General features: G+C 42.7%; 1 protein-coding gene across 1 annotated transcript in view; it reads right to left on the reverse strand.

Annotated features, from left to right (window-relative positions):
• Positions 1-220: 220 nt before the first annotated feature.
• The window catches only part of LOC137542284 (protein-glutamine gamma-glutamyltransferase E-like), an 86779-nt gene continuing 73028 nt past the window's right edge, over positions 221-13971 (reverse strand). Inside the window, exons 9-13 of the mRNA XM_068264083.1 lie at positions 13059-13301; positions 8851-9177; positions 6581-6741; positions 3535-3668; positions 221-645 (exon numbers count right to left, since the gene is read on the reverse strand). Coding sequence (XP_068120184.1) covers positions 492-645; positions 3535-3668; positions 6581-6741; positions 8851-9177; positions 13059-13301 — 1019 coding nt within the window. The 3' untranslated portion in view covers positions 221-491. The remainder of the gene's footprint in view (positions 646-3534; positions 3669-6580; positions 6742-8850; positions 9178-13058; positions 13302-13971) is intronic.

Genomic DNA, 13971 nt, shown 5'->3' on the forward strand with positions numbered 1-13971 from the left:
TGACCAGGTAATGGGTTAAAAGGAAATAAATATGGCAGTACACCTCTCACTTCAGGTTCCCTTTAAAAGGAAATAAATATGGCAGCCTCCACATCCCTCTCACTTCAAGTGTCCTTTAATAATTAAACAGTTTCTAATTAACTGTTTTTCACACTCCAGAATTAACAACGCACACATCTGGGTGCAAAATAGTTTATTAAAATCACATACATATGCACTACAATTGTATTCACAACAATAATATTTTGTTACAGTACCACAGAGGTAGAGTGTGATCGATTGACAAAGAGCTAAAAACATCAGCTGTACCATAACTATGGTGACAGAGCTACATTTTTGGCACAGTAAGCCCAGCGTAGGCAAGATGAAGACAGATGACTACAGTGCTCCAAGTATTGCAAACAGGTCTTGTTCCAGGAAGTCTTAAGGTTTTCATGATGTAGGCAGTGATGATGAGTGATGGTTATAAATTTCTCTTTAAGCCCGTAGAATCAGGGAGCTCCAGATACAAAGACTTGTTGAAAACCTTTAATGTTTTTTAACTTTTCACTATTGAAGGTCACAATCAATGTTCTGGCGCCGATCTTGGAGGGAACAATTGGAAAACTGACTTGGGTTCTCTCACCAGGATTCAAGGATGGCACACTAGAAAACAGAGTATTGGTTACTAGGATGAGACAAAGATCTCTGTTAATTCCTGGTTTGTTCTTTGCAATCTGCATATGCAGTGTGTTAGATTAGTGTACAATAATGGCCAGCTCAAGTGCTTTTAATTTCCTACCTTTTCCAGAGTTCAAACTTCTGAATTAAAGGACAACTGAAGTGAGAGGTATATGGAGGCTGCCATATTTATTTTCATTTAAGTAATACCAGTTGCGTGGCAGTCGTGCTGGTCTATTTGGCTGCAGTAGCATATGGATCACACGCCTGAAACAAGCATGCAGCTAATCTGATCAAATTTGAAAAAAAAATGTCAGAAACACCTGATGTGCTGCATGCTTGTTCAGGGTCTATAGCTAAAAGTATTAGAAGCAGAGGATAAGCAGGACAGCCAGGCAACTGGTATTGCTTAAAGGGAAATAAATATGGCAGCCTCCGTATAACCCTTACTCAGTTGTCCTTTAAGTAAAGCAGTAGCATTGCTCCACTTCAGCTCATTAGCCATAAAGGCTAGGCCAATTCCAGTTACGATGGGGCAAATCTAGAACATTTATAGCATGCAATACATTTGCAGATAAGGTTAAGAACCACCAGTGGTGCTCGGATACTCCCAATCACGGATTCGAGTAAATCCGATCAGGGCAGTATCGAAATCCGGATACACCGCGATCGTGATCCGGACATGATGCCCAATTCCGAATTGGACTTCGATTAAAAGTGATATCCGTGATCATGGCCGTGATCACGATTTGACTTTAACAGTTAATAGCAAAGCCCTATTACATGCTAGAAACACCAAATTTGCCAGATATGTTAAGAAGAACAGTGGGAACAAGAGAAAAAATATTTTTTCAAAAAGACCTTATAGTTTTTGAGAAAATGGATTTGAAAATGTCAAAGGAAAAAAGTATATTTTTCAACGCGGTAAATACATTAAACACTGAAATCGGCGGGTTTTTAATCATGAATACCTACTAGTGATCACAAGTCGGGTAAGGAGTGCAATCACGAGTGCATTCGTGATCGGCATTTGTGATCGAGAGACTATCACGATTGCCGATTACGACCTCGTGATCAGCAAAAATGACTTGTGATGACGAGGTTGTGACGAGCACCACTGCATTAAATCATAATAGCATGTTCTGAGCCTTGAACACAAGTTAAATAATGTTAATCTAGCATGTGTAAACAGGCCCGATCCCCCATGGTGAGCCTGCAACAAATCCACCTGGTGGATCAACCTAGTGGATCAACTCAGACAAGCACTAACTGAGTACATTGCTCTCTCCATTCACACTGCTGGTAAATCACCCTACTTCCACCACCGGGTGGAGCTATAACGCTAACACGGTCTCCTGGATTCCGATCACGTCATATCATGTGATCGGATCTGACCAGGACCCAGAAGACCTGTCGAAAGGTCAGAGTTGTGGGTGGAGGAAAAGAAGAAGCTGTCCGAACAGGTATTTATAACTGCTCCCTGCCACCTGCTCGTTTGGCTGCACTAGGCAGCCAAACAAGTTTTGCAGGCAGAGGTTTACATTGCACAGCAGTTTCTACTAACAGGCTAAGGGCCTGTTCAGACTATGCGCGCTCCTAGACGTTTTCAGGGAACTTGTCTGGGTACCAAAAACGCATAGAAACGGCTCCTAATGCTTTTGAATGGGCTAGTTCACATGTATGCGTATGAGACGCATACGTTTCTCATCCGTATTGCTGCACGCAGTTCTGTGCGTCACGCATACAAACGGACGCAATGAAAGTCTGTGGACGCGTATCAAAAACGCGTACTATTGCGTTTTTAGCGTCCGTTTTCCTCTGCGGTCCCCATAATTCTTTTTTTTCCCCTGGGTCACGTGTGTGGGCAAAACGCAATAGAATACGCATTCGAACGCAATAAAAACGCATGCGTTTTTCAACTTGCGTTTCTTTGATTTTAAACGCATTCTTCATACGCAGATAGTCTGAACAGGCCCTAAGTGTGGATAATATAAGTGATCCACCAGCAATTCTGCACTAGATTAATTAAACATTGTTATAAATAGATGTTTTTCTTCACTTGAGTCATATCAGATGATAGTGAGCGTTGCTGCGAGGATTGTGAGTTTGTGCTGGTGTGATTGAAGTTTCATGCAGATTACACAGCAATTTATCATTTTTATTTATTATTTATTTTTTTAAAGACCAGGGCAGAGTGGGTTTATTGGAAAAAAGCAACCGAATTACATAATAGTAAAAACCCCTTATTTATTTTTTTACAGTCCAGGTTTGCTGCATCACTTCTGCTATCCCCTCTGCAGATACTTGAAGATATGTGGCAATGTCTTAGTAATTCAGGACTGTTAACAAGCCAATCCCGCCATTGCCACATAACAATCCTTTGCTCACTACACTGGCTACCCATAAAATGGAGAATTCTTTTCAAAATTGACATGCTAACATTCAAATCCCTACACGACCTAGGCCCCAGATACTTGACGGATTTGTTGCAACTGCATCACACCTCCCACAACCTCAGATGAAAAGAATTGAATAACTTGACCACCTACAGAGTCCTAACTAAAAATCTTTGGAGCAAGAGCTTTCTGTCATGCTGCCCCTACCCACCCCTACACTTTGGAATTGCCAAACTTAACCAAGATGGCTCCTACCCTGGAGACATTTAAATCAAAACTAAAAATGTATCCTGTTTAGTCTGGCATTTATGATCACATTACTTTTTCCCCTGTACATATCACTATGTACTGATCTGAGATAAGCTTGTGTGCTTTGGGTCCTATGGGAGAAAAGCACTTTACAAATGTTTTGTTGTTGTTGTTGTTGTTATTGTTGTTGTTATAGGTTTCTAATGCTTGTAAAGTTTTAATTACTTACTCTTTCTTTAAAACGCCATCGATGAGGCCACTTCCTTCAAGCAGCAAAGAGCAATTGGTCAGTACCTCAGGTAAAGTGTTAGTGATCACAACTTCGGCATTCACTGCATTGTTGACAGCAATATGATTTGGAAGCTGTAAATAAAAAATGTATTTTATTCAGGGCTGGATTTAAACTTTTAAGTGCCCTAGGCCCACCTTCATGAACTGCCTCTCCAGAGTCTACAGGTATACACACAAACTAATTGAATTAAATTCCTAGAATGACAGTTCTGGCTTCAAGCTCATCCAGACACATCCCTTGGCTACAGCTGAGTGATTAGTACTGTTGTTGTGGGAAAGGTGAAGAGGGATGACCGAGTGGAATAGTGTGGGACACAATGGAATGACTTCCAGCCACCGGAGCTATTGCTTTGGCTTCAGGGCAGATCTTTTGAATGGCAGCTGTGCATTCTGTGCTATTGAGCCAGCATGCTTCATCACTAAATCTGACTCGTCCTGGCAAACACAAGTACTTATCTGAGAATTGCCAGCATGAAGACAAGTCTACTTGTTTCACCTCACCGTCTATCACCAAAAAATGCTGACCTCTCAGGTCATGGTGTAAGACGTGTGGATGAAACTTCCATTGCTAGGACCCAAGGAAGTAGCGGTGCATAAAGAACTGTTGCACCCTGTTCACACACACATCTCGGTGCATCCATGCAAAAGATCCTTACCCAAGAAAATTGATAAAGGAGTTTTACCTTCTGATACGGCTTGAGCCATTATCTTAAAATCTGCTCTTAACTCGGTCTGCATGGACAGGCATGTTACTTTCCATGCAGTACCCAATAATCTTCTTAGTAATTATTTGAATATGCCTTTGAGTGTACGCCTTACCTTTATCGGTGTTGTGCGTTAACTGTTCCAAAACCATGTTCAGATGATGTTGGGTACCCACATTCTGTTGTTCCAATGTGCCTAATTGTTGAATGACCTCTATCATGCCTTCTATGTCTACACTTTTTGCTACCCCCATCCCAGCCCCATGCCTCCCAAGATTGTATCTGCTAAATCCCGGGGCCCTCATCTGGCTACACTATTCCCTGTGGAATGTGCCCAAGACATTAAAGCCTGTACCAGGGTAGTAGCGGCGGGTCCATCTGAAAATGGCGCAGGGAGAAAAATGGCGCACCGTTCTGCCGATAAATGTATCATAAAACGCTATTTACCGTTTTAATGTAAATACAATAAAATTGTAAATTTCGTTCTATGCTACATTGATTGCAGAGCGGTGTGCCATGATACACATGCAGGGCTAGTGTAGGCAGCGGGGGCTGGAGGAGAGAGGCAGCGGGAGACTAGAGGGCATAGGCAGCGGATGTATGCAGAGGCATACGTTACCTTGTCCTGGGCCGGCGATTGCTCCTTCCCTCCACTCCTTCCATTCATTTGCTGTAGTCCTGCAGCCGGCCAATCACCATGCGGAGACTGAAGCCACATGATGATTGGCCGGCTGCAGGACTACAGTAAACGAATGGAAGAAGTGCAGGAGCGGAGGGAAGGAGCGATCGGCGGCCCGGGACAAGGTAACGTATGCTTCTGCACACATCCTCCCCCGATGCCTATGCCCTCCAGTGTCCCGCTGCCCCTCTCCTTCCCGGACCCCGCTGCAATTTTGAACACTTATAACGCTATTTAGCGTTATAAGTGTAAGGCACACTGCCAGGCGCCATTTTTTAACACTTATAACGCTAAATAGCATTATATAATGTAAGTCTATGGGGCGCCATTTGTACTCCCCTGGCGCTGTGCGCCACTATTAACTGTCACGAGTAGCGGCAGTCCTGTAGTTAGGGTAGATATTAGATATTACCTACTCTTCTAAGTTAATATGCCAAGTAATCAATTGAAGCTAGGCCTCCATAATAACTAGACAATTAGTACTGTTGTTGTGGGAAAGGGGAAGAGGGACGACAGTGTGGAACACAATGGAATGACTTCTGGCTGGTGGGGTAAGTGGAAAAACAATTCATTAAGCTGTTGCTTAAAGGGACTCCGAGCAGTGCAGAAACTATGGAAAGATGCATATCATTTTAAAGCTCTCTTTCTCCTCTTTCCAATGGTATATAAATCGCCACCCTACACATTTTAGTTTTCGCTATTTTCGCGATTGAAATTGCCGCGGCTGCAATTTCTATCGCGACAATAGAGAAAACTAAAATGCGTAGGGCGACGATTTAGGGGTCGTCAGAAAGAGGAGAAAGAGAGCTTTAAAATGATATCCATCTTTCCATAGTTTCTGCACTGCTCGGAGTCCCTTTAACCACTTATGTGGTTTACGACGGATTATCTACGCCCTGCAGGACTTCAGTTCCTGCCCAGGGACGTAGATAATCACCAATGGGATCCGACGGCCACTGCTCGCTCCAGCGCTCGTTCCTGTGCATATTCTAACCGCTGATCATTAAGAGGGGAGATGAATGAATGGGAACACAGCATTGGATTCGTTGTGCTGTGTTACCAAAAGTAGTATGTTTTTAGTGCAAGTGGGAACTGAACCTCGATCACCTTATACACAACATACACACACTGCTTATATAACATGTGGTACGCTATTAGAAGCCATATTTACATAAAGTTCAGTCCCTGGCCTGCTTATTTAGTGCTCTGAATAAGAGATGCATAGCTCTGACACGGTCTTGTATTGACCTGAGGAAGAGGGCAGGTCCCATGAAACGTGTTGTCTTTTTATTGGTGTCTAACCATAAAAATCTTAACCTCTTATCACGAGGTAAGGCTGTCCCGATTACTTACCTCCACTCACTACATATTGTATCACAATAGGAGGGCCTCCTCCCATCTTGCATTACTTCCTATTTGGGCAGTCTACAAGAGGGAGCTGCAGGGAGAGCATTATGAAGGAGGTAGCACTGCTTCGTGACTTACATTGCAATTCATTCTGACTTCTTCTGGCCACTTGCAGGGAGATTTAAAAAAAATTCTCCCTGCTTTCTATTCCCTAGCAAAACAAACCAATGAAATACATTTGCTATTAATGTTACCATGATGGTTATAGGAGGCTTTGCCAGGCTGATATCTGTGTCCACTAAAATTCGTTCTTCTTTCCCGTCAATTTCACACAATGCAGTTGTCCGAATCATATTATCTTCACTCACATATTTGCCATACTGCTCATAGGTTATAGGAATGGATATATGTTTTTCTAGAGAATAAAGAAAAGTGAAATTGTGATAAACAATAGCCTCTCTTGTAGGCTATGAATGTAGCTAGAAATTAATTTCTCAAAGTTGAATTCCAAGTAATATTTTTAAAATGTAGTACTTCTTATCCTCTGTATTAGCCAAGCATATTGTGCCATACAGAAAATGCTTCAAAACACTGTATTCCAACGGCAGAAATTCTGTCCATGCCCGTTTGTAGGGGCGGGTGGAGCCGGGCATCGCATGCTATAGGAAATGTACCTTTTACTTGGGAAATAATGTTCCCCAGTAAAAGGGAACTAATGACTTCAATAATCGTAAAAGGAGCCATAGCGCTCACTAGTGTTGGTGTTACTAATTGGATAGGCTATTACAGTATTTGTCTGATTTATCAGAGGCTTTTATGACATTATTTTTACTGGCGAACATGAAAACTCTAAAGATGTGACTAATTGGAGAACATCAGTGTTTCAGCAAACCTGGACTGTATTTTTATAAACTGTCTCCATTCAAGTAGGGAAATGTACAGCCTTGACCCCAACCAAAAATCTGAATGTTTAGCATTTGTTGAAACGTTAGTATATTAAGTTGTAAGCCAACAATCTTAGTTCTCCTAATTTTTTTTAAAGATTTCTTTGTTCTGTGGGTGCGGCCCAAATGCAAATTATTACACAGGTGTGCGATTCAAACTTTTGCCGTACAATAACAGACATTTGTTAAAAAATGCAGTCCATATTTGCTGGATCACGTATATCAATCATTCTCCTACCTTAACGTCACTCTACAGGGAAAGGCATATGAAGGCTACCATACATATTTTCTCTTAAACAATGTCATTTGCATGGCTGTCCTGCTTATCCTGTATCTGTAATAGTTTAAAGTGGACCTCAATACTTACACAGGACACAAAGAAAACAGAGAGAAATGCACCCTGTGTGTTTTTAGACTGAAGAGTCTGTCTAATTCCCCCTCATGTGTAAGTAATCACAAGTGTAAAGGTAGACATCAGGCGACTTGCCAGCAGATCGACTATCCGATTCGACTATTATAATCTAATGAAAATCGGTGCCGCCAAGGGCAAAATTGGTAGCATTAGTCAATCGCACCTGCTGCAAGATGTAGGGCCGACTTGCTCGATCAGGTGTGCGGTGGTAATGGCATGAGATTTCGGGACAAGCGACAAACACAACGAAACCCCTGGTGCTGTCCCCCCTTATGTTAAATGTTCCCCCGGTGCCCAGTGCAAGTGATACATTACCTGTCTGCGGCCTCTGCTTGTCCTCTGCTGGCTCCGGGCGCACTCAGTTCTCCATACACACACGCCATTCATTGCTGTTTAGTAAGGACGCGCATGTATGACGTCAGACGTCACACATGCAGCCACATTATTAGGGAACCAAGTGGCTCACGTGTATGGAGAACAGAGGTATCCTGAAGGCAGAGGAGGACAAGCGGAGGCCGCGAACTGGTAATGTATCACTTGCACTGGCCAGCATGGAAACCATTTAACATTCGAAGACAACGTCGGGGCGGGGAGGGGGTCAGATGCGGCGTCACAAGGCCGAATCCGAATCTATTTCAGCATGAAATCGATCGGGAAACGGCCTGCGGTGTATGGGCAGATCAGAGAGAGATTTGTCTCTTGGTTGAATCTGCCCATCATCGCTAGATGTATGGCTACCTCAACTTGATCTCTCAGCTGTGTCAGCACAGATATTTGGCAGTTCTCAGCAGACACAGCTAATATGTAAACGCGGGATGTTAACCCTTATTCTGCTTCCGTGAAAGCAGGATGTAGACACACTGCAGATTTATCGCAGGAGTTCTGTAAGCTGTAACAAAGAAATGTTTTTCTTTATAGGTCATTATGCAGTTTCTTATCTTTTACAGCAGAGATGAAGTAAGTTCTGAGTTCAGGTGCTCTGTAAGCCATAGAAGAAGAAGCAAGAGAAATATTGCTTTATTAGGCAAGTATGAGGTTCCCCTTAGTTTATGTATAAAGTTCCTGCTTACTTGGCGACAAGCAAGTAGACAGGATGAGTGTTGGTTTAGATTACTACTTCAGCCCCAGTGTCAGAATAAGATCTTTATACCAGTAGATGTCTCCATACCTTCATAAGGGGCCAGGGGAAGAGCCTTGGAGTCTGCCCAGATCTCATGCTTGTGTTTCCCGGTATAGAGAATGCTGGAAGATGTGACGTTCACAATAACTTTAATTCTGGCAAATGTCTTGTTTTTTATGCTCAGGATCTGATTCACATCCTGGCCAAATGTTGGGTTCTGAACCACTGAAAATGCCCCATGCAAAATTTTTCCTTGCTTTTCATTTGGTTCGTCTCTTTTTCTGAAATGGAGAAGTTTCCTCTCAAGCTCTATGTAAGGGTCGTCTAATAATTTCTTCACAGCCTTGTCAAATACTGCCCGCTCCTGCTTAGATCCTGGAAAGAGAAAGGCACAGGTACGTCACATTACATGCTAGTCTTCTATAGCATTGAGCAAGACTTGGAACATTTGGTCACAATATTATCTACAAGTTATAATAATGCTGATTACAAGACATCCAATCAGCCATTCAACATTATTAAGAATACATCTAGATGTAAGGTTCATCTAATTTTTTTTTTTACAAACCATTTATACAGAATTATGTGAAGTATTCTGAGTCCTATAAATGTTTCTAAAGTGAATATTTTCCACATGTATTCAATTAATAATGAGGAAAAAACACAGGAGAGATGGAAAACACAGAGAAATCCATCACCCCAGGGCTCAGCGGTGTGGACATTTTTTTGTGTGTCTGCCTCAGATCAGATTTTTAGCTATGATTAAGGGCAAGCTTGGCCCGAAACATGTCAGCTGTGCTTTTACTGATCTGAGGATACGTCCTAAATAAAAACTGTGAGCATTGAGAAGAGACATTGTTGCGGACTTTCCCTATTTTTGCCTCAAATCAGAGCAATGCCATCTGTACTCTTTGTCACCAAAAATTGAGCCGTGGAAAGACCAAGACCCGCATAGGGACAACTTCCTTATGAAGGCACATGATGACAAAGCACAAACTGCAATGGGATGACCACCTGAGGAAAAGCAGCACACAAAAGCAAAGCCACACATCGCAGTGGAAGATACCAGGCCGCAATTATTTCTCAAATAAGGCGATACCCAAACTGTACCGTGATGTTGAAACAAGGCAAGTGGTGTCATCTCTGGCATACAGCGTTGGGTCAAGGGTCCATCTGACCACGTGTACTGCAAAGCATGGTCAGGCCTGCCTAAAGACTAAGTCAGTCCCCACACACAGCACCTCTGCCTGCATGATGTGTGACTGCCTGCCCCAAGACAAAGTCGCTCCTTACACAGCATCTCTGCCTGCAGGCCGCTTGACTGCCTTCTCTGCCACCACCAACAGGGTCCAGGCTTCCAGGCGTATTCCTGAATTTTTAAGGCCGCTGCTAGCAGCGGCCGCTATAATGATTTTTCTGGTGCGTGAACATGCCTGCCTAATTTTTCTGGCTGCACTGCAGCTGCAACAACAAAACAAAAAGCATGTACATGTGTCAATTCCCCTTCGTGATCATTACCTTGCCGCGGTTAAGGGGCTTGAGTATCACAACAAAGCAATGACCGCCGGCTATATGAAAGTGTTGGGGGGCACACCTAAGATAATAAGGTCATTGCTTCATTGTGGACAGACCAAATTCGATCAGCTGGACAGTCACTGTTGTTGTATCATTGAGCTACCTCAGCTCGGCGACCATATGGGCTTGAAAACCGCCAAGGCCTGCACTCTGGCCATGGTGCGCACCAGTCCAGCACGGCCGTCATTACGCAAACAGCTGTTGGCGGTGCGTTACACAGTTGGCGGTGCGTTACACAGTGAGTTTAGTGTGACAGTGTGAAGCAGTACTCTTATTACACTCCCTGATTGATGTATACACATGCAAGATGTTAAAGCACTTTAGGCCTCCAATTTAGCATGCAATCTGATTTCTGCCCTTAAAAACGCTGCTGTGTGTCAAATCCAGATTTTTCCCCCGGGACTTTTGGAGTCTATCCCACTAATCCATGCAAAAACTCAGATGTTAGACCCCTTGAAACATCTTTTCCATCACTTTTCTGGCCAGAATTAATGTTTCTAGTTTTCAAAGTTCAGAATCAGAATTAGAATCATTTTATTTCGCCAAGCATGACTGGGTCAAGCCTGGAATTGGGTTTGGCACAATGGAGCAGTACATAGAAAGAAAGTAAAAACGTTAACATGACAGTAACACCTCATACTCAAATATCAAATATAGACATACACAAATATACAATCATACAATCAGCATTGGATATACATATGGCACAGTATTCCTCTTTCAAAAAACACACTGCTGAAGACTGCCGCTCCTATGCAGGTGGAAGGGCTCTGATAGAGGGTGGTAGAATATTAAGGGAGTTCAGGAGGCTAACAGCCCTCGGGAAGAAAGAGTTAATGTGTCTGATGGTCTTGGTGGGGATGGCCCGGAGTCTCCGACCCAGTGGAAGTGAGGTGAAAAAACTGTGGCCTGGGTGAGAGGGGTCACTTGCGATTCTCAGTGCCCTGGCTTGCAGTCTTGTGTTATACAGGTGGTCAAGAGGGGGCAGAGGTCTCCCAATGATCCTCTTCGCCGACCTAATGATGCTCTGTAATTTGTGCCTGTCGCTGGCGGTGGCTCCCACATACCATACCACACCCAATGAAGTCTATTTCGGTTCGCGAATGTTCGTGCGAACCGAACTTTTGCAAAAGTTTGTGCTCGAGGTTTGCGAACCAAAAATTGGAGGTTCGAGCCATCTTTACCCAGCACCTGAACCTACCAGCCAATTATGGTAATAGTTGCTCAACCTTCCTATGGCAATATGCCACTAGCATTCCAGACTGTGTTATTAAACATATCCAATAAGCAGTAATTCCTTAGCTGTGTACGGACATTATTTACTGGCTAGAGGCCAAATGGGTGTGCTACAACCAAATGATTGTAAAATGCCTTTGACTGGCTTGAGAATAATTAAACAGGGAGCTTAAGTTGAAATCTGCTACAACAAAGTAAACAACTATGAAGGCACTCAACCGGTTGCTGGGAAATTGTGTGTGTAGAACATTCCAGCCACACTACTACAGAAGTGCCTACAGGTGTGCAACCTACAATACTACTACAGCACCCCCTACTGGTGTACTACAACAGCAGAAAAGTAAAATGAAAAACCTTATGGATTGACTAAAATATTTTGCTGATTTCCCCATTAAATAGCATTACATATTAACCACTTCCCCACCACAAGTTATTTCCCCTTAAAAACCAGAGCAATTTTCACATTTCACACTTCTCTAATTCATTTGACCAATAACTTTATCGCTACTTATGATATCAAAAATATCTATATATTGGTGGCTTTTTTCACCACAAATTAGGCTTTCTGACCATCAGCATCTTATTGATGCTGGCTGAGCATTCACTACGGGCACTCTAATTGGTGAATGGGAACACATGTTCCATTACCTGATCAGTACCTTACTGCGGGGGTGGGTGGACAGGAGGTCGGGTGAGCGAGCGTGCACATGCCCGCATGCCGCTGTAAACTGAGACATACGTGTATCTACACCCCTGTGAAGTCCACATGGGCATAGATAGACGTTGCAGTGGTGCTGTACTGGTTAATTAAAGGAATACTATCGATACCTAAGTGTTCTAAAATGACAGTGTGCAAATAATGTCTAAGTAGCTGTGTAAACATTTTCCTACTTTTCATGTTAAATATCAGAGGCAAAAGCTGTAATTTATTGAGGGTAGGATTTAGCTATATTGAGACAAATCAATTGCAGAAGGGGTGTCTGCTTCAATGCACAGCCAGAGTTGCATATCAGACTACAGAAAGCAAATATCAAACATATCAAACTCTGAAAGCAAAAACAGTATGTAAAAGCTGTGACAATTAGTTACATTTCCTCTGCTCTCTTCAGACACGTCAGTCATAAACACAGGACACAGAAGCTTCAGCTTTTGGGATCTCTCTTCTCTGTCACACACAGAGCTACACATAGAGTTAACTGATCAAGTGTGAGGGGAATTTCCCCTCTCCTCATGGCTCAGTCAGCCGTCAGTTTTGGTGTCAGTAAAGTTTGAATGTATTTTGCTAACAGTAAACAAAGAAGTTGCTACTAAAATGTATACACCAGTACTTAGCAGCACTTCCCAAACAATTCCTGTGTCAATTGAAAAAAATATGTGAATCGATAGTATTCCTTTAAGTATGATTTGTACAATGAAGCAAGTCAGTTATACGATTCTTCTCTCACCTTCTGGGTATTTGTACAAATGTGTAACATCCATGCGGTCATCTGTTCCCACGGCTTTGGTGCTGATGTATTTGCCAATATATTTGGTGTCACTGGAGATTCTGTTCTTAGTCCCATTTTTCAGTGCTATCCAGTGTGTTATGTCGGCATTCACTGAAGCAAACATGAAGCCAACTTCATACTTGAGATCAACATCACCTTCCTTGATAGCTACAAGTGGTGCAGGGCCACAACGATAAACGCCTACAATCAAAATGAAAGTGCTGTTAGCACGGCTATTTCTGATGTATTTGGTGCCCCAGTGTCATCCTCCTCCCAACAGACACACACATACAATCTGGAGAGAGAAGGGATGAGGATATGGGACATGCAATAGCCTCAGCCAACAATTACACTGCAGGAAACACTGGAATGTCAGAACGTACTTTAGAAAGATGCTATGCACTGCAGACTGCTTGAAACAGAATTTCAGTAATACGGGGTATTGGGCCCTGCACTTATAGGGGACCTCAAATCTGGCCTGTATGGCTTGTGAAACCGCTCTGACTATTAAGGATGGTCAGGAATGCCGATTTACAATTCCATGGAAAGTTTAATTTCCGCCAATGCCCATTTATGATTTTCCAATTTCTGTTTTCTGACTTCCTTTTTCCACATTCCGAGAAGTCTTTTTTTTTTTTTTTGCATTTGGAAGTGTTTGACCCGTCGGAGAATGCAGAATTTTACCGCTGTAATCGGAATACTTTGGAAATTTTAGGCCAATCACAAGACTCAGTATCCTAGTCTTGTGATTGGTCTAAAATTACTGCAGTAATCCGTCTTTTACTGAAAAATTCTGCTTTCTCTCATTGGTCCAATGCTTTCGAGTTCTGTGATTGGGCTTAAATGACAGAGTTGCGGTTAATCAGATTTC

Source organism: Hyperolius riggenbachi, chromosome 12 (assembly GCF_040937935.1).
Source record: "Hyperolius riggenbachi isolate aHypRig1 chromosome 12, aHypRig1.pri, whole genome shotgun sequence".
Taxonomy (NCBI): domain Eukaryota; kingdom Metazoa; phylum Chordata; class Amphibia; order Anura; family Hyperoliidae; genus Hyperolius; species Hyperolius riggenbachi.